This window comes from Artemia franciscana, chromosome 3 (assembly GCF_032884065.1).
Source record: "Artemia franciscana chromosome 3, ASM3288406v1, whole genome shotgun sequence".
Classification (NCBI taxonomy): Eukaryota; Metazoa; Arthropoda; class Branchiopoda; order Anostraca; family Artemiidae; genus Artemia; species Artemia franciscana.
This window is the reverse complement of record NC_088865.1, coordinates 26,922,233-26,941,773: the sequence shown is the minus strand read 5'-3', so window position 1 is coordinate 26,941,773 and position 19,541 is coordinate 26,922,233. Positions and strand designations below refer to the sequence as shown.

Sequence of the window (19,541 nt, the reverse complement as noted above, 5' to 3'; positions counted from 1 at the left end):
TACGTAGGTTTTGCAAGGCATTGTGGGCAATACGCAAGGAAATTTGTGCTCTCCTTTCCTTAAGGGTGACTAGATTTGCTCTCCGAAGAAGGGAAATGTAAGATAATTGAAGATAATTCTTAAGCACCTTTTTTGAACTGCCTCTATTCTGCCCGAAAATTCATTGGAGATGCCAGAATGCCAAACCGGACTTTAGATCCTTTTGTTTCTCCAGAGATTCTTAGGGCATCCAAGAAGAGTCTCCGGTCATCTCTCATGACTGTGGCCACCCAAATATCTTCCCATTCAGGTTGGATTGTGGCATTGAGTGGTCAGCCCTATAGCTGCGTCGTAGGTTGTTTTTGAGCCGTCCTCTTCTTCTGGTACACGTGGTTACCTCTGCAGGACGATCTTCGGTAGTCGAATTTAGGGTTTGCAGATCGCCGGTCGACCGAGGTATATCCACCTCCTATTTTTCATCAATTTGGTCACCAGTGGGTGAGATGTTTTTTATCGTGTAGTAGCGTTTGTCACTTTTTGGGATCACAGCAGATATTTAGAATGCGCTTTAACCACATGTTTTGGACACGAGGAGTTTTTTTTTCAAGTTATTGATTTATGTGCCAGGTTTCAGAGCGTTGAGAGGACGTTACTGTTGAACAGCCTCAGCTTGAGTCGAAGAGAGCACTTCTGGCTGCACCAAATTTTAGACAGTTTCCTAAGAGATGCATTAGCCTGGTCGATTTTCAGCTTGACTTCTCGCTGATACGATACTGAATTGCGGATAGTACTTCCTAAGTACATTGACTCTACGAAAAAAACTGAAGAAAAAAGACTTTTTGTGAAATTGGAGACTTGTTGACCAGGAATACACATATGTGCTGTTTTTTTCTAGATGGAAGGACTTCAGGAAAATTTTTAGGAATTTATCTACGCTAAAAATTTAAGGACTCGGAGAATTTTGAGGTGTATGTTAAACTAAGTCCAAAGGCACTATGTGGATATGCAATATCTTAAAAACAGACGAGGATATTAAGTTGAACCCATCAGGACGTGTTGAGGAGGATGCTGAAAAGTAGTTGAAAGCCCCCTGTTCCCCTGTCATTTTCTCCTTAGCTTCCCTCCCTCCAAAAACACTCGATCAAAATATTTTGAAATAGCCATTTTGCTCAAAATATACTAAAGATCAAACAGCTACACCTATGGGGATGACATAACAATCCACAGCTTTTGAGAGGGATGCCAAACACAATCAAAACACTATGTATGTGCTGTTGTCAAAATGGCATATGACGGCGTTTGATCTATTAACAAGTAAACCAACATAATTTTTATACAATCCTAATAAGGGGAGATTAATGCCAGGTTTGCTTCTCACTCAGTCGGACTATCTTTCTTGGCTTTTTCTACAATCAGCCATGACTTGATGCCCAAAACTATTCTAGTTTGATTCACAATTATTCCGTTGATTTTTGAATTCAAATGGAATAGTTGTGGGCATCAAGTCATGGCTAATTGTTGAAAAGCCAAGACAGATAGTCCAATTGAGTGAGAAGCAAACCTGGCATTAATCCCCCTCCCCTTATTAAGATTGTATAAAAATGATGCTAGTTCATTTATTAACAGATATGTCTATCAATCATCCGTCCATGTAAAACTTCAGGTAATACCGAGAGGCATGTTAAACTAAATCAAAAGACACTATGGGCATCCAGTTTATCAAAAAGACGCAACTGTAATACCTTAATAACGGCTAAGGATATTAAGTTTAAACTCCCAAGACGTGGAGAGGGGGATGTTGAAAAGTGGTGGGAGGGCAACCTACTCCTTTCATGCCCATTTTAAATGCCCCTCTGGTCGTAATTCTGGAGTAGCTACGATGTTCAAAAATTCGAAGACTCAAATAACTATGCCTCTGTGGATTGTAAACCCCCTCAACCCCCTGGGGCAAATACTGTAGATTATATTATTTTCCAATTGTTATATATGAGATTGTTATTGGGAAGAGAGGAAATATTTTATCCTGTGCCCCTGAAAATGCTAAGGGTGTTAAGTTTAACATTTTAGAAAAGCTTCATGGGGATGTCAAACAAAATAAAAGCAGTATATGCAGATGGTTTGTCAAAAAGGCAAGTCAATAATATCTAAGGAGCAAAGAAGGGAATAAAGTTGAATTTTTAAGTGCATGTTGAAAGTGATGTTGAAAAAGGAACGGAGGGCTAACCAGCCTATTCCCTTCTTTCCTATTTGGATGCCCCATTTAACACTGACAGATATTTTAAAAATCCATTTATTCAAAATATTCACAGGGTCTAATAGCTACACCCTGGGGATGCCTTGCCCCCTTAGCCCCCAGATTAAGGAATGCCAGTTATGCAGTTTGTCCATTTTTTACATGAATCTATCATTTATTACTTGAAAAAGGGGGACTGTTTGACCCTGGGTGTGTCCAAATAGACTATGGGTACTGAGGTAAAATTTCGAGGAATGTTGAGGTAAATTAAAAGACATAATATGCAACCGAGTTATCAAGTAGTTTCTGGAATTGCTGAGAGGGATATGGAACAAAATCAAAATACACTTCTCTATTTGTAAAATTAAAACATATTTGGATAAAATCAAAACGCTATTTATAAAGATGGGATAGCATAGGGATATTAAGGTATGGCACAGGATATTATGTTGAAACTTTCAGGACATGCTCAGGGAGTGTTTGAAAATGATCAAAGGGTAGCAAGCTCCTTCCTATTTTTATTATTTCCCAGTAATGGGTTAAATCGCATGGTGTTGCAGAACACCATCGTGGGAGGATCCTCTATAGGAGGACAACTGCGGCAGAGCGTAAGATCCAGATTTATGGACAACGGCCTCTGTAAAGGGCTGCCTCAACCCTTTCGGGGTACCTGCAAGACTGGGAAACTTGCGGTCAATTTTCCCACTTGAGGACTGGCGCCCCTTGAGGAAATTGTAGCCTAGTAAACAACACAGCACTCGTACGGGATTCTGATTATTGGATATTTTTCTGGGCTTAGTTTGTTTTGATGGGCGTTTTCGGGTTGAAAAACCTCTTCCTAGCTAATTTATCTACTTTGGGTTGTCTCCCCGTAGTAGCATAATATTTGTAGGCATGAATATATAATATTCGGAGGTAATAGGCTTGGGACTGTCTGTGCAGGAGTTCGACTCTTGTTGATCGAAGAGCATCGCCAAGTGCTGAAAACCATGTTGTGACCAAGATGGGCCCAGGATTGCACAAAGCCTCCAACTTATTGGAGGTCCCAGGGACTTCTTGCTGTCCGGTTCTAAGCCAGCTTAAGCGCTTCGGTGTAAGACTTGAGAAAATATGTTGGTCTCCGACCTGCACTGGAATCCGGGATTAATGCTTTTCTTGATGCCAAAATAATTTCAAAGGTTTAAAGAACATGAAAATTGGAACTTGGAATGTTACGACGTTAAAAAATGACTATCGCATCGATATTTTGACTGACGAATTCAGACGGTTTGAGCTGGATTTACTAGGAGTTTCAGAAACTCATATCCCAGGGGTAGGAAGCATGAAATTAGGTGACATAGGATTTGTTTACTTAGACAGGAAGGATGGGGTAAATAGACAGAGAGCAGGGCTCATGATGAATAAGGAAGCTGCTAAGTCTTGTTTAGGCTGGGAAGGTATTAATAATAGAATACTAATTGCTCATTTTATGACTAAAAAGTTCAGGGGATCAGTTATAGTAGTATATGTCAGTTATAGTAGTTATAGTAGTTATAGTAGTAGCAGTATATCAGTTATAGTAGTATTCCATCAGAACCAACTGATGGAGATACTAGTGACTCAGCTGAATTTTACTTATAGTTACAGGAGCAAATAGACAGGGTACCAGGTAGAAATATGGCGTTTTTGCTAAGAGACTTTAATGCCCAGGTTGGTAAAAATAGGGATAGACGGTATCCTAGCCTAGGTAAATTCGGTGTAGGAAAAGAAAACAGTAATGCTATAGGCTTTTGTAATTTTGTAGGTATAACAACCTAGTTGTAACCAGTACGGTGTTTGGTCACAAAATGACCCCTACGTTGACATGGTTTTCACGTAATGGTATGACAGCAAACCTTATTGATTATGTTATTGTAAACAGAAGACTAGTAGGATCAATACAAGATACTAGGGCGTATAGGAGTGCTGTTACTGACGTCAAAAGCAAAGATCACCATTTAGTAGTGTCTTAGGTTAATTTAAAGCTGAAATTTCGGAAGGGTAACTACCTCCCGGAAAGTTATGATGTTGGTAGACTCCAGGATGAAAATTTGAGAAAAAAATTCCAGGAATAGTTGAAGACTAAACTTGAGAGTTTAAAATTTGACAACGTGGAAGATGGATGGAATTATTTAAAAAAAGCAATTTGTGAAGTTGCTGATGTTGTCTTAGGGAAGACTGTTAAGACTAAAACCAGGAATATTAGTGCAAAAGCTTTGTATTTAATAGAGAGTAGAAGGAATTGTACAAGAATAATCTGAGTGATAGATCATATGAAAACAAAAGGAATGTCAAGAAAGAGGACAAAGCATTAAAATATGAACTAAGGCAATGTGAAGTAGAGGCTATGGATAAAATTGCTGAGGATCTGGAAGATGCAGTTAGACCGCATAATAGTAAAATATAATACTGGCCTATTAATAAATTGAGAGGGAGTAGTCAATCCGGACAATAATCCGGAGTAGTCAATCTGAGATTTTAAAATTTGACAATGTGGAAGATGGATGTAATAATTTCAGAAAAACAATTTGTGAAGTTGTTGATGGTGTCCTAGGGAAGAGTGTTAAGACTGCAACTAGGAATATTAGTGAAAAAGCTTTAGGTTTAACAGAGAGTAGAAGGGGTTTGTATAAGAATTATCTGAGTGATAGGTTGTATGAAAACACAGGTCGTATGAATGTAAAGAAAGTGGAGAAAGCATTAAAATATGAACTAAGGAGATGTGGAGTGGAGGCCATGGATAAAATTGCTGAGGATCTGGAAGATGCGGCTAGATGACATAATAGTAAAATATTATACTGGCATGTTAATAAATTGAAAGGGAGTAGCTAATCTGGACTAGTCCCAGTTAAAAATAGAAATGAGGCCACTATTACTGATAAGGAAAAAGTTAAAGAAAGATTGGTGGAACATTTTGAGAATGTGCTAAACCGAGATACAGTTGCAGGAAAAGATATGGAGAAAATGAAAAAAGTTTGTTTTTCATTTCCTTGGATGTGAGGAAAAATTTGTTTAGTGAGGAAGAATCAGTGACAGTACTAAAAGGATTAAAAGATAATAAGGCACCAAGTACTGATAGTATGATTAATGAGTTTCTTAAATATGGTGGCTCTGAGGTTAGGAATAAGCTATTGAAGATTATGAACATGATTTTTGGAAAAGGGGAAGCACCCAATGATTTTAGGAAAACCTGAATTAAACCACTGTATAAGAAAGGTAACAAGAGTGAGTGTCGTAATTATCGAGGCATTAGTCTGGTCTCTGTAGGTAGCAAATAAATGAGTAATATGATACTTTTTAGACTGAGAGACGCTGTAGACAAAGTTTTAAGGGAAGAACAATGCGGCTTTAGAAAAGGTAGAGGATGTGTCGACCAAGTTTTCACTCTTAGGTTAATAAGTGAGAAGTCCCTTCGTTGTCAAACACCTTTGGTCCTCAGTTTTATCGATTGTGAGCAAGCTTTCAATTCTGTTAATAGAAGAGCGTTAACAAAGGTCTTATCGTTATATGCTAAGCCAGAAAAATAGATTAAAGTGATTTGTGCTATTTACGGGAATAATACTGCTGAAATGAGGTTAGCAACTGGTTTTTTATTAAATCAGGAGTTAAGCGGGGTTGTTTTCTATCCCCCTTTATATGGATCATTTTGATGGACTTCGTCTTACGGAGCACAGGAAAGGTAATTGGAGACCACGGAATCAAATGGGGTGGAAAAGCACTCCTGGACTTAGATTATGCTGATGATTTAAGCATATTAGATGAAAGTGTGAGCAAAATGAATGAATTTTTAGAGGTTTTACGAGTTCAGGGTGCTAAAACAAACTTGAAAATTAATGTTAAGAAGACTAAGTCACTAAGGCTAGGAATAAGTGAAGATGAACAGGTAACATAAGGTAACAAAAGATTGATCAGGTTGGGAGCTTCAGTTACCTTGGTAGTATTCTTAGTAAAGATGGTGGGAGCAGTGAAGATGTTAAAAGTAGAATAGCTAAGGCTCAGGGTGTTTTTTCACAGTTAAAAAAAGTTTGGAAAAATAGAAAGATAAGTCTGCAAACCAAGATTAGAATATTGGAAGCTACAGTGATGACAGTGGCTTTGAAGCATAGGCACTCCGAAAAGCGGGCGAAAATTTACTAGATTTTTTCCAAAGAAATTGCCTACAGATTGTTCTGGATACCCGGCTGACTGACCATATTTCAAATAGTAGTTTGTACGAAAAATGTGGTTCAATCCCGCTTTCTAGGGCTATAATCAAAGAAAGACTGAGATGGATAGGCCACGTTCTACGGATGAAGGATGACAGATTACCGAAGATTGTCCTTTTTGGCCAAACGTCTGGGGCTACACGGAAAGCAGGTCGTCCTTGTTTGGGTTGGGAGGATGTCATAAATAAAGATTTAAAGGAAATGGGAACTTCCTGGAAGAGTGTAAAGAGGGAGGCTTTAAATAGATTAGGTTGGATGAGGAGCGTGCGTAGCTGCGTTGGCCTCAGGTGGCTTGGTGCTGCAATGAGCTATTATTAGTAGTAGTAATATGTATAAATTCACAATTTAATATATATATATATATATATATATATATATATATATATATATATATATATATATATATATATATATATATATATATATATATATATATATATATATATATATATCTGGAAAACATCTAGCAAATCCGGGTGGGGTTAAAGCATAGGTTATATTAAATACGTAACCTAAACAAACCTTTTCTAACCTAACTAAAATTACAACTAAATATTCAATCAAAATATAGCTATCCATGGTCAGACACTATATTCTATCACTGTACATTGCAAACTATCCGGGATGAGAACCCGGTAATGTCTCGAGTATTTCTCGTATCAAACAGTTCGTTGTAACGAACTGTAGTAAGGAGCGAGCCGGCTCAATAGTAACCAAAACTCTAAAAAATTGAATTTTGATATCAATAGCTGCATCAAAAGAATCGCATTTCAATGCTGATTTTAAATATATAAGTTTCATCAAGTTTAGTCTCACCCATCAAAAGTTACGAGCCTGAGAAAATTTGCCTTATTTAGGAAAATAGGGGGAAACACCCCCTAAACGTCGTAGGATCTTAGTGAAAATGACACCATCAGATTCAGCGTATCAGAGAATCATACTGTAGAAGTTTCAAGCTCCTATCTACAAAAATGTGGAATTTTGTATTATTTGCCAGAAGACAAATCACGGGTGCGTGTTTATTTGTTTGTTTTTTTTCCCCAGGGGTCATCGTATCGACCAAGTGGTCCTAGAATGTCGCAAGAGGGCTCATTTTAACGGAAATGAAAAGTTCTAGTGCCCTTTTTAAGTGACCAAAAAAATTGGAGGGCATCTAGGCCCCCTCCCACGCTCATTTTTTTCCCAAAGTCAACGGATCAAAATTTTGAGATAGCCATTTTGTTCAGCATAGTCAAAAACCATAATAACTATGTCTTTGGGGATGACTTACTCCCCCACAATCCCTGGGGGAGGGGCTGCAAGTTACAAACTTTGACCAGTGTTTACATATAGTAATGGTTATTGGGAAGTGTACAGACGTTTTCAGGGGGATTTTATTTTGTTTGGGGGTGGGGCTGAGGAGAGGGGGCTATGTTGGAGGATCTTTCCTTGGAGGAATCTGTCATGGGGGAAGAAAAATTCAATGAAAAGGGCGCAGGATTCTCTAGCATTACTATAAGAAAACAATGAAAAATAAACATGAAAACGTTTTTTCAAATGAAAGGAAGAAGTAGCATTGAAACTTAAAACGAACAGAGATTATTACGCATATGAGGGGTTCTAAAAATACTTTAGCATAAAGAGCGAGGTATTTTGGTGGAGATAAATACCTTGCTCTTTATGCTAAAGTATTTTTAGTAATTTCAACTATTTATTCTACGTTCTTTCTGATTCAGGGGTCATTCTTAAAGAATTGGGACAAAACTTACGATTTAGTGTAAAGAAGGAGGTATTAACGAGGGTACAAACCCCCTAATATAGATAATAAAAATTAAAGAATATAAAAGTTTGTTACGTAAGTTAATTCTAAAGTTACGTATATTTTTTGCTAATAAAAAAATTCTTTAAAATTAAAATTAATAGTTGCCTTTTAATGTAACCGAAAAATTGCATGGCAACTAGGCCTCCTTCCCCATCCCATATTTCTCAAAATCGTATGATCAAAACTAAGATAAAGCCATTTAGCCAAAAAAGGAATTAATATGCAAATTTCATTTGAATAGTTTACGTGTGGAGAGTCAAAATCAAACATGCATTAATTCAAAAACGTTCAGAAATTACATAAAAAAAAACTAGTTTTTTAACTGAAAGTAAGGAGCGACATTAAAACTTAAAACGAACAGAAATTACTCCGTATATGAAATGGATTGTCCCCTCCACAATCCCTCGCTCTTTATGCTAAAGTTTGACTCTTTGCCACAATTCTGCTTTTTAAAACAATTAAAAGCTTTAGCGTAAAGAGCGAGGGATTGCGGAGGGGACAATCCATTTCATATACGGAGTAATTTCTGTTCGTTTTAAGTTTTAATGTCGCTCCTTACTTTCAGTTAAAAAAACTAGTTTTTTTTATGTAATAATACTTAAGTACCCTTTTTTAACTGTGAAAAAACACCCTGAACCTTGGCTCTTCTACTTCTAACATCTTCACTGCTTCTATTGTCTTTACTAATAATTCTACAAAGGTAAGTGAAGCTGCCCATCTGATAAATCTTTTTGTTACCCAACGTCCCCTTTTCATGTTCACTAATTCACTAAGCCCTTGGTGACTTAGTTTCCTTAATATTAATTTTTAAACTTATTCTAGCATCCTGAACTCGTAAAATCTCTGAGGTTTATTCATTTTGCTCACACTTACACCTAGGATCCTTAAATCATATTCTAACTCCAGTGGAGTTTGCCCTCCCCATTTGATTATATAGTCTTCCATTGCCTCTCTCACAACCCTGCTTAACTCATAATTTAATACAAAACCAGCTGCTAACCTCATTACCTACCTTAACTGCAGCAGTGTTATTTTCGAACATATCACTAATCACACTAATACATTTGTCTGGTATACCATATAAGGATAAAACCTTTGCTAAAGCTATTCTATCAACTGAATCGAACACTTGCTCATAATCTATAAAACTGAGGACCAAATGTGATCTACAACTCAAGCCCTTCTTAATTATCAACCTAAGAGTTGTAATTTGGTCGACACATCCTCTACCTTTTCTAAAACCTTACTGTTCTTCTCTTATCACTTTGTAATAAAATCAATAAGGGACAGGGATCCTTATTTTCATTCTTTGGCTCAAAACCAAATTTACAAAAGCAACAGAAAGTGGAACAAGAAGAAGAAGGTTGAAAAAGGGATGTGATTCACATAACACAAAGTGAAGACAATCTTAACAGTGAAAACAGCGGAACTTCGACCAAATTAACTGAAATACGGGTTCCAATTAATATCCCAGCCTCAACTTTGGCTTATATTTTCGATGGCCCTTCAAAGGCAACGCTGTAGCGTTGCCTATAGTAAAGGCCATACGGCTCCAATGTTTTATTATTTATTTATTATTATTTTTTTCTCCAGATGTACTTCATATGGAAGGGGTCATCGTATAAACTTCAAATAGGGCTCATTTGATTGGAAATCCAAATTCTAGTCCCCATTTAAAGAGTCAAAAGTGATCCGAGGGCAACTAGCCCATCCACGCCCTTCTATCCCCAAATATTTCTGACTAACATTCTAAGGTAGCCATCTTATTAAAACTAGTTCGAAGATCATAATACTCCAGGGTCGACAAAACCCTCGGCCCCGGAAACGGTGTTATAACTTATACCCTGGGGGCATATATGGTTCTTATAGAAGGGATGCTCGTATAAACTTCAGAGAGGGCTCTTGTGATTGGAAATTAAAAGTTCGAGTTCAATTTTTCAGAGTCGAAAGAGATCGGATGACAACTACCCCCCCCCCACGCCCTTAAGGTATATATTGGTCTTATGGAAGGGATGCTTGTATGAACTTCAGAGACGGCTAATTTGTTTGGGTAGTGAAAGTTCTAGTTAACTGTTAATGAGTCAAAAGGGATCGGAGGGCATCTCCCCTCCCCCATACACACACCTTCTTTTTCCCAAATGCATCTGAACAAACTTTTTAGATTGCTAGTTTGTTTGAAAAAGTGCAATAATCAGATAACAAAGAGTCCATGGTCAACAACCCCCCCCCCCCCTAGAGCCCAGGGGAAGGGTTATAACTTATGCTACAGGGGTATATAACGTTTTCATGGAAGAGGTGGTCATATAAGCTTTGAACAGGACTCAGATGAAACACCCCCTAACATAAAATCTGATCCCATAACATCCTCTCATTTCCAGCGCAAATGAGAGGATAGTTCTATATAGCTTACTGCTTTTTTTACGTTGATTTTGTTACTTTGATACTAGTTTTTATACTTTGATGATCGTTTGATGTTGAAAAAAAAGTTTGATTTTGAAATAAGGAAATTTTTAAAACTTGAAAGTTTTTGCAATCAAAAAAGAACAAAAAATTAATTTTAAAAACTTTCCGAAAAAGAAGTTTTTCAAAGAAAAGCAAATGCCATTTTCAACTTGATATCAGCAGATAAAAATACCTGTAAAAATTCAAACTCAAAACGAGCAGAAATTACTATTAAAGAATAGATGAAACCCAAACCAAACAGAAATTAAATAAACGATCATTTAAAAAAAACATACAAAAAGTAATAATATAAATGAATAAGTGAATCTTAAAGCGAGGAATGCTTAAATTGAATATGCAAATCAAGCGTAAAAGAAAAAAAACAAGATATTTTGCTATTGAAGCATAAATGAAACCCAAACGAACAGAAATTAAATAAACAATCAATGCAAAAAAAACCTACAATAGATACTAACATAAATGAATAAATAAAATTTAAATTGAATATACAAATAAAGCTTGAAACGAACAAGAATCACTATCAACACACTATGTACTTAATTTTGAAAATAAATATTAAGATTACGGCAAAATTTTGAACTTTTGACCTTTCAGAAATTAATATCATTATACATCAAATGTTCATTTTAATTTGTCAGTTCTTTCTAAGATTGGCCCAAGACGAATATAGCTTCACTACAAACAACAATTTGGATACTGTCCCCTTCCTTAACTGTAAAAACCTAAAGCATACTGTGTCATTGGCTCTTCACTGAAAGCGATTTATATTAGAAATATTTTCTTTTCCAAATCTTACAGCATTGAAGATTAAAATAAAATTACAGTGAAATAAAATCTTGAGCTGGTGAATCTTTCAACAATTAATATCATTATATATCAAACATTCAATTTGATTTTGTTCATACTTTTTAAGACTGCTCGAGACACACACAGTTTTCAATGAAGTACCAATAACGCAGAAGGTGCTGAGAGAAGGAGACCAAACCCAAACTCTTGTTTGCAGTGATTTTTGTTCGTTTCAAGCGGCGTTTGCATATTCGATTTAAGTTTCATACGTTTTAAGATTTGTTTATTCTTCTATGTTAGTATCTATGTTAGTATATTTGTTTGCATTGATTGTTTATTTAATTTCTGTTCGTGTTGGGTTTCATTTGTACTTCAATAGTAAAATTCTTTTTTCGTTTTAAGCTTGATTTGCATATTCAACTTAAGTATTACTCGCTTTAAGATTTGTTTATTCATTTACATTATTAGGGTTTTTGCTATGATTTTTTATTTAATTTCTGTTCGTTTTGGGTTTCATTTATTCTTTAATAGCAATTTATGTTTGTTTCGAGTGTGACTTTAAAACAGGGACTTGTATCTGCTGATCTTGAGTTTAAAATAGTTTTTTTTTTTAATTAGTTTTAACAAAGAGACTTGATTTCTCCTTAGACTAACGGGAAAATATTTGGAACAGAATCATTAGAATTTTCAGACATCTTTAAAACACATTTAGGCTTGTGTTTTTCACCAGCGTTCCGGTATGCCTTTCACAACAGGTGGTTTTAGAGGAGGGGGATAAAGGGGGCACTCGCATAGGGCACAGGAATTTTGGGAGCAAATTTCAAATTAATAATCGAACATTTCTAATCATTTTGGTGTTTTTGAAATTTTATTCTTATTAAGATAAAGAAGAGGTCGTAGTCGAACGTAAGTTGCTTATTTTCTGCAATACTTGTATAATAATACTTAATGTTTATCGTAAAGATAAACAGATTGAAAAGGCAATAACCGCCCTTATTTCCCTGAAGGATATTCCGTTCCCATCGACTATCCTGATGTATGACCCATCTTCCCACCCCCACCCCAATAAAAATGCTGGAGCTAAGCCCTGTTCTTTTCTAAATCAGCACTTATGTGTTGGCTTTGAAATGACATCGCTCTAGTTGCCATAGGTGGCTACTTGATGACGTCTACCCGTTCACTGTGAATTTTTTTTTTTTTTTTTTTTTTTTTTTTACTTTCAGGGTATGTGAAAAATATAAAATAGGAATAAATTTCAACTGTTGTAAATTGTTCTTGACGACCAGTAGTCCCTTAAGTGCATTGCATTTCTTTTCCATAGTGAGCGGAATACCAATCGGATGTACCATTGGTGGTTTCATCGGCTTTATTTCAACCAATCTATTAGGACGACGAGGAACCATGTTGTTTATATCACCCGTGTATGTTTTGAGCCACCTTTTAGCCGCTCTCAGCAACAATTTCTGGTGGATCTTTATTGGGAGGATTTTAGCTGGAATTGTTGATATTGTCGTATGTATGGCTGCTCAAATATATGTAAGTATTTTCATATCACAGCCACTAGTCGGCTAAAGCCCAAAATTATTACTTTTTCAGAACAAATTAAAAGTTAAATCCAAACTATCTTGAAATTGGACTAACTTGGAGCTTTATGAATTTGTCAGTAGTGATGCCTCTCTGTTTTCGGGAACAGTCACTGGGGATATACAATTGGAGCTACTAGTCCCTCAAGTCGGTATTACATGCACCTGGGTCTTACTCAGTACTATAGTGCACCTGTAACTGTTTACTACAAATGTTTGTTAAGTAATATGGTCTGATCGCTCTTCGTTGTTATGTAATAGGGTTTTATCTACTTTTGGTTGTTACGTAATGGGATTTGTTAATTTATGAAATGGATGAAGGTGCTTGTTACGTAATATTTTCTTTTTTTCCTGTGTTTTGTAGTTATTCATGTTTGTTTGCGTTAGTTTACTATTGCAGTTCGGAAGAAATTCATTCGGGTGTGTACTTTCTCACGGCTCTTCAATTCGCTTCAAGATACGACCGCACTCCTCCGAAAGATTTAGGTAAGTTTTGAGTTCCCACTCTTTGTCCTCGGGGTGCAATGCCTTGCCGATAGCTCAGAATAGGTTAGAACGGTTAGAAAAATTGTTTTTGAATATGGAAGAAATTTTTTATCGAGTAATAAGTAATGAAACAGATTATTCTTTGTTTAGTAGTAGTAAGTTTCCTCGAACTAATTATATTCAAATAATAAATATGGCCTAAGGATGCTCCAAATCTCAGCCCAGTGTAATTCAACTGAACTGTCACGGATTATGTTCATCACTGACAGATGTAATGACTATTTGTCGGCAAGTACAGCCTGATGTTCTTGGACTTTACGAAACATTCCTGACGAGACAGAATGATAGCCTGTTAGATATCCCCGGGTACACATCGAATTTTATACATAGAAAAGATACGAGACGAGGAGGATTGGCAATCTACACTAAGAGTGAATACCCAGTTTATATAAATAACCAACTGACTCGGAACTTGGAGGGTGTATTTGAATCACTTTTCCTTGAAATGTCGCTTCCTTCACAAAAAAAGTAATCATTGGAGAAATTTACCGATCCGCATCAGGCTCTGTTTCTTCTTTCATGGATATATTATCGGACACACTCCAGCTGCTGGAGAAACAGAATCATGATGTGGTCTTTATGGGCGATTTCAATATCAACCTGTCCCATCCCCTTACAAGTAGCGCCGTAGACCTCCTCACGCTCATGTCTGGATCTACCCTCTATCCGTCAATCACTATCCCGACAAGAGCTACGGAAAATACTCATTCTCTAATAGACAATATTTTCTCGACTTTATCTCCACTCTCAGCTTCAGTCATCGTCAGTGATATGTCGGATCATTTCCCCCTATTCACCATCTTCGAGACATCAAAAGTAGCAAGGTCATTTTCGAAAATAAGAGAAGGCGTACCGATTATTGTCCTATGTGAAGAAAATTTAAGGTCATTAAATGATGAACTGGAAAAAATTACATGGGATAGTGTTCTGGAAAAAGAAGTTTTGAACGAAGGTTTCGAAGCATTCGTAAACGTAATACGTTTACAACTTTATACAAAGCACATTGTTTTAAAGAAAAAGCAACTAAACATGGGAGAAAAATACACCAATTTATAAGTGGGTTACTGAGAGTTTACTCAGATGTATTAATAAGAAGAACAAGCTTTGGGCTAGTTACCATGACCGACCAAGTATAGCTAGCCTAGAAATCTATGAATCTTATAAGAAATGCCTCCAATCAATTCTCAGAAAGGCCAAAAGAGAATATTTTAATACAAAACTAGCTGAAAGTGGTAAGGATAGAAGGAAAGTTTGGAAAACAATTAATTCACTGTTACGACCCAACGACCCAAAACCTGAACTACCCTCCAAAATTACTGTTGATGGGAAAACTTTTACTGAGCAAACCGAAGTTGCGAAAGCACTTTGCAGTTTCTTCGCCGGCATTGGAGAGAAAACGGCGAACACAGTAACATCCCCAGCAAAATCCTACAAGGATTTTCTAGGTCCAGCGTGTGTTAAGTCAATGGCAGTCATTCCCGTAACTTCCCTCGACGTCTCAATGATTGTAAAAGACTTGAGAGGTACATCTGCGTCCGGATTCGACCGCGTTCACATGAAAGTGTTGAAAGCAGTGTTGCCGTCTGTATTACAACCGTTAACACATTTGATAAACCTCTTATTGCGAAAGGGAGTATTTCCATCACTCCTCAAGAGAGCACGAATAGTACCTCTCCATAAAGGTGTCCCTCAAGATGACCCATCCAACTTTCGACCCATCTCAAATCTCTCGGTATTTCCAAAAGTCTTCGAAAAACCTATGAAGAATCAACTTTACTCTTTTCTCCAAGCGAAGGGATTCCTCAACCAACAACAATTTGGATTCAGACTGGGACATTCAACTGAAGATGCGCTGATGTTACTGAGCTTATTTATCAACAAAGCTCTTGACCTGGGACTTTTGCCAGCTGCTATTTTACTTGATATCAAAAAAGCATTCGACAGTATGGATCATGGAATTCTACTAGGTAAACTAGAACAAATTGGCGTTAGAGGAGAGGCACTGAAATGGTTCCAGTCCTACCTTAGCAATCGGCGCATGTACATAAGAGAAGATCCGTTGAACGATATCGTGGTAAATTTCGGTGTGCCATAGGGGTCGATCCTAGGTCCACTATTATTTCTGATTCATGTGAATGACCTAAGTCGTGTTCTGAACCCAAATTTCGGGACCTCACGGGGCTTCAAACTCTGCTACGGTGAAGACACTTCAAATAATGACAACGACTCTAGTGAGCTGCTGGTATTCACCGACGATACTACAATGGCCTCCTGTGACTCTGGCATGACGTCACTCCAGAGAAAACTAGAGATTGTATTGGAAGAAACTTACGTCTGGACGGATGCAATTCGATTTGTAATAAATGTCGACAAATCGTGTGTGCTATTCTTTTCAAGGATTGGAACTATTCATCCAGATATAACTGGAATCACAACTTCTAGAGGAACGATCAGGCGGCCAGAAACGGGTTTTGCGAGGTATCTAGGTGTACTCCTGGACGAAAACCTCTCCTTTCTAGACCACATCCAGGCTGTGGAGCTGAAACTCTCTCGCAATCTTGGCATCATCAGGAAACTGAAGCACGTTTCTCCCCAAAAAAACCCTTCGTCTACTTTACAACGGACTTCTGAAACCTCACCTGCAGTATTGTGCCATAATTTGGCAGTCAACCTTCAAATCACACCTGAAGAGACTTGATTCAATCCACAAGCGTGCATTGAAAATTATTGGAAATGTAGAAGACTATCTGTCCCTTGGTTCCCTTCACCGTCTATCGTGCTCAGTTTTTGCTTTTAAATTTTTGTCCGGTTTACTTCCATCTCCCTTCCACAATCTGTTTCGGTTGATATCTGAACAACATAATCGAAACACGCGCTCTGCCTTTGACCTTCAAGCGAGACGAACTCCAACAGTACGTTCATATTTTTCCCCGGATGTAGCATGTGCTAAAGTGTGGAACATGCTTCCAAAAGAGCTGAGATGTAAGAGCTCCCTCGGGTCTTTCAAAAATAATTTAAATAAATATTTAGTTAATGGTCAATAAGTGAAAGATAAAAAAGAAAGATAAATTAAATTAGATGAAGCTTAGATTTTTTAGTATATTCAGGTGTGGTGGTTGTACGTCTGGGGAGGGAGGGAGGAACCCTATTAATAAGATTAAAAAAATTGTTTAATAAGGAGGCGGGTGCTTGTGTCGAAGAGTGAAGTGGGAGCCGTACTGCGTGTTAGTGAAGAATCTCTTATGTTTATGGGTCTCAACGTGAGTTTTGTCACAGAGCAGAGTACTTTAAATTTATTTATTTCCTTTTTTTAATTAAACCCGATTGAACCTTGAAACCATGAAAACCTTGTTAAACGTTTAAAAACTTATGAGGGCCAGGAAAAAATGCCGTCTATGAATTTGTTAAAAATGTTTGAGGTAAGGGGGGTTTATTTGGGGTATTACTGTTCAACGTCTCACCTGTTGATGGATTAAATTTTAAAAGTCCGTAGAGAACAAATATGTCTGATCAAGGACGTTTATCAGCACTTATATGTAGAGAGATCAATGAAGGGGATATGTTTTTCACGAAGATCATATCTTGAAAACCTTTCTGACTGGACAACGTACCGGTGAAAAGTCGAATGCGGTATTTTCTGGATATGAACTCCATTTGTTTGTCGGCAATGTCTCACTACTCTTTGCCGTATGGAAATTACAAATGACTGGACAATCCTTGTGATCCTAGTTTCCTCGAAATTTCCGCTGTTGAAGAGATTAGATCACAAAGATGGTTTTTGAAAGTGATGGTAAAATATCTTTGGAAAATCTTGACTGTGTAAAGGATTTTGTTTTCACGTGCATAAATAGACCGGACTCATTCAGTCCACATAACAATTATTTGGTAGAGAATGGGGCTATGAATTGGACATCTTCTAAACAAAAGCTTTTGCCAACCTTTACCCAAAACGGAATATTGTTATACACACGTTCTTTTGCGATGGATTCTGGATAATGGTTTCAATGTGAAACCATTGATTCGATCAAAGCCGTACACGAATACGTTTATTGACACCTTTTTTAGTAAACGGTCTGAGGTGGAAACGAAGGTTGGAAAAGATATCTTTAAAATTATTTTAAATTCCTTCTTCGGTATGATATGCAAGAGTTTGCGTAATAGGAGTCGCACTAACATCGTAACCGATCCAATTTGACCCTTTTACGCCGGAAAAAGGAATTTCGTTTTTAACAAAACATTGCAGCTGGCAGTGCCATTTTAGAATTTCAAAAAAACTCATGTTTGAATTTTATTACAATTTGTGTAAGATCCAATGGCCGGAGGAGGGGCAAGTTCAAGTGGAGAAACTCATTCACTCCTGTTGAAAGTTAAAACAGATGATCTGTTGGAAGATTTGGAAAATGTTAAGCACATTAGCTCTTGAATGGACTACACCAACTGGTATGAATCCATGTACCCGGAGCTAATTCAGTGCGAGGCCACAAAAAAGTAGTTATTTTTAAAATCCAATACGGGGAGCGATTTTATATCCAATGGTGTGCTTGCAGGTCCGAAGGAGTATTGTGTTCAAACACACAATGAGGATATTATAAATATTCAGCAGAGGGGTGTCTTCACACTATGTAAAGGAAAATTTCGACATGACCGTTTATAGGAGCTATGTGGAAATTAATCTAGTTTCAAGAGCGAATGCTATGGCAATTCGCTATTTAAAATATAAAAGCTACACAGTTAGAGTTAAAAAAAAGCCATATTAGCTTTATCGGACAAAGTATATTTGCGTGCGGGTGGTGTGAGAGTACTGCCTCACGGTCACTACCATACTTCAGATCGAGACGTAGATGTAGAGTACAGATAGCGTCTCGGTCTGGAGAAAACTCAATAGTTGGTGAGAGTAGGGCCCCCTTTTTTCATTCTCCTGCTCATCAGTATGTTTTATAGAGTTTTTTACATGTTTATATTTTTTCCGAAAGGTGCTGTTTTAAACAGTGCTTAATTAATTAGTTAATTATACTAATTTTTCTTACCCCCGCGTCTGGCCTCGACCTTCTCCCGTCGCAGCAGGCACCACGTATTCCAGTCCGAGCTTCGATCGTTGCAGCAGCTCCCCCGCTCTGCGGTGAGAGGTAAACTCAAGTGCTTTTTTAAATGTCCAAGTGTTTATATGTCCCATGTAAATATATTCAAGTGTGTTTTTTATGTAAATATACTCATTTACAAGTTTATAGGTATGTTTATTTATATATTAAAGAAACCATTAATTTTATTTCTTATTTTTTTGGTATTTATTCAACAGATTGAGGACAGGTTATTTGTATTTTTACAGCGAGAAGAGCAATTTGTATCAGAATAGAACTTTTAACAAAAACAGTTCAAAATCGCGAAAAAATGTTTTTAGAAAATCTGGAAAATATCTAGTATTTCAAATATTGCAGCTCTTTCCACAATGTGTGGCAAGAGCTAAATAATCAAATAAACACTATTACACCAGATATAAATTTCTTACGGGTACTTGAGGTGTTTAATATTATTGAACCAAACTCGTGGCTGATTATTGATGATTTAGCTGAATTTACTGAAGAATGGTCTCTGGAGATTTTACAGTTATTCACGGTCCAAGCTCATCTTGAAAAATTCTCGCGACCTTTGTTCTCAACAATATCTTTCATGAGAGTAAATGCAGAAAAACACTTACATTGAATTGTACTTACCATATCATCTATAGGGTATTTCTTGATTTAAATTCTCTTACAACTTTAAACACACAAATATATCCCGGTAATCTGAAATTATTACTCTGGGCATAAAATGAAACTACTAATAAACCCTCTGGTAACGTTCTTTTGGATCTCAATCAAAACACAACCGAGGATTTAAGTGTGGTCGAGGATATTTTTGACAATGAAATTACGGTATATCTACCCACG

The 19,541-nt window shown here is 36.9% G+C and overlaps 1 protein-coding gene across 1 annotated transcript in view; it reads left to right on the top strand.

Annotated features, from left to right (window-relative positions):
- The window catches only part of LOC136025511 (facilitated trehalose transporter Tret1-like), a 50,496-nt gene that overhangs the window by 6,173 nt on the left and 24,782 nt on the right, over positions 1–19,541 (top strand). The window contains exon 3 of the mRNA XM_065701541.1: positions 12,807–13,021. Within this exon, the coding sequence (XP_065557613.1) occupies positions 12,807–13,021 (215 nt within the window). The remainder of the gene's footprint in view (positions 1–12,806; positions 13,022–19,541) is intronic.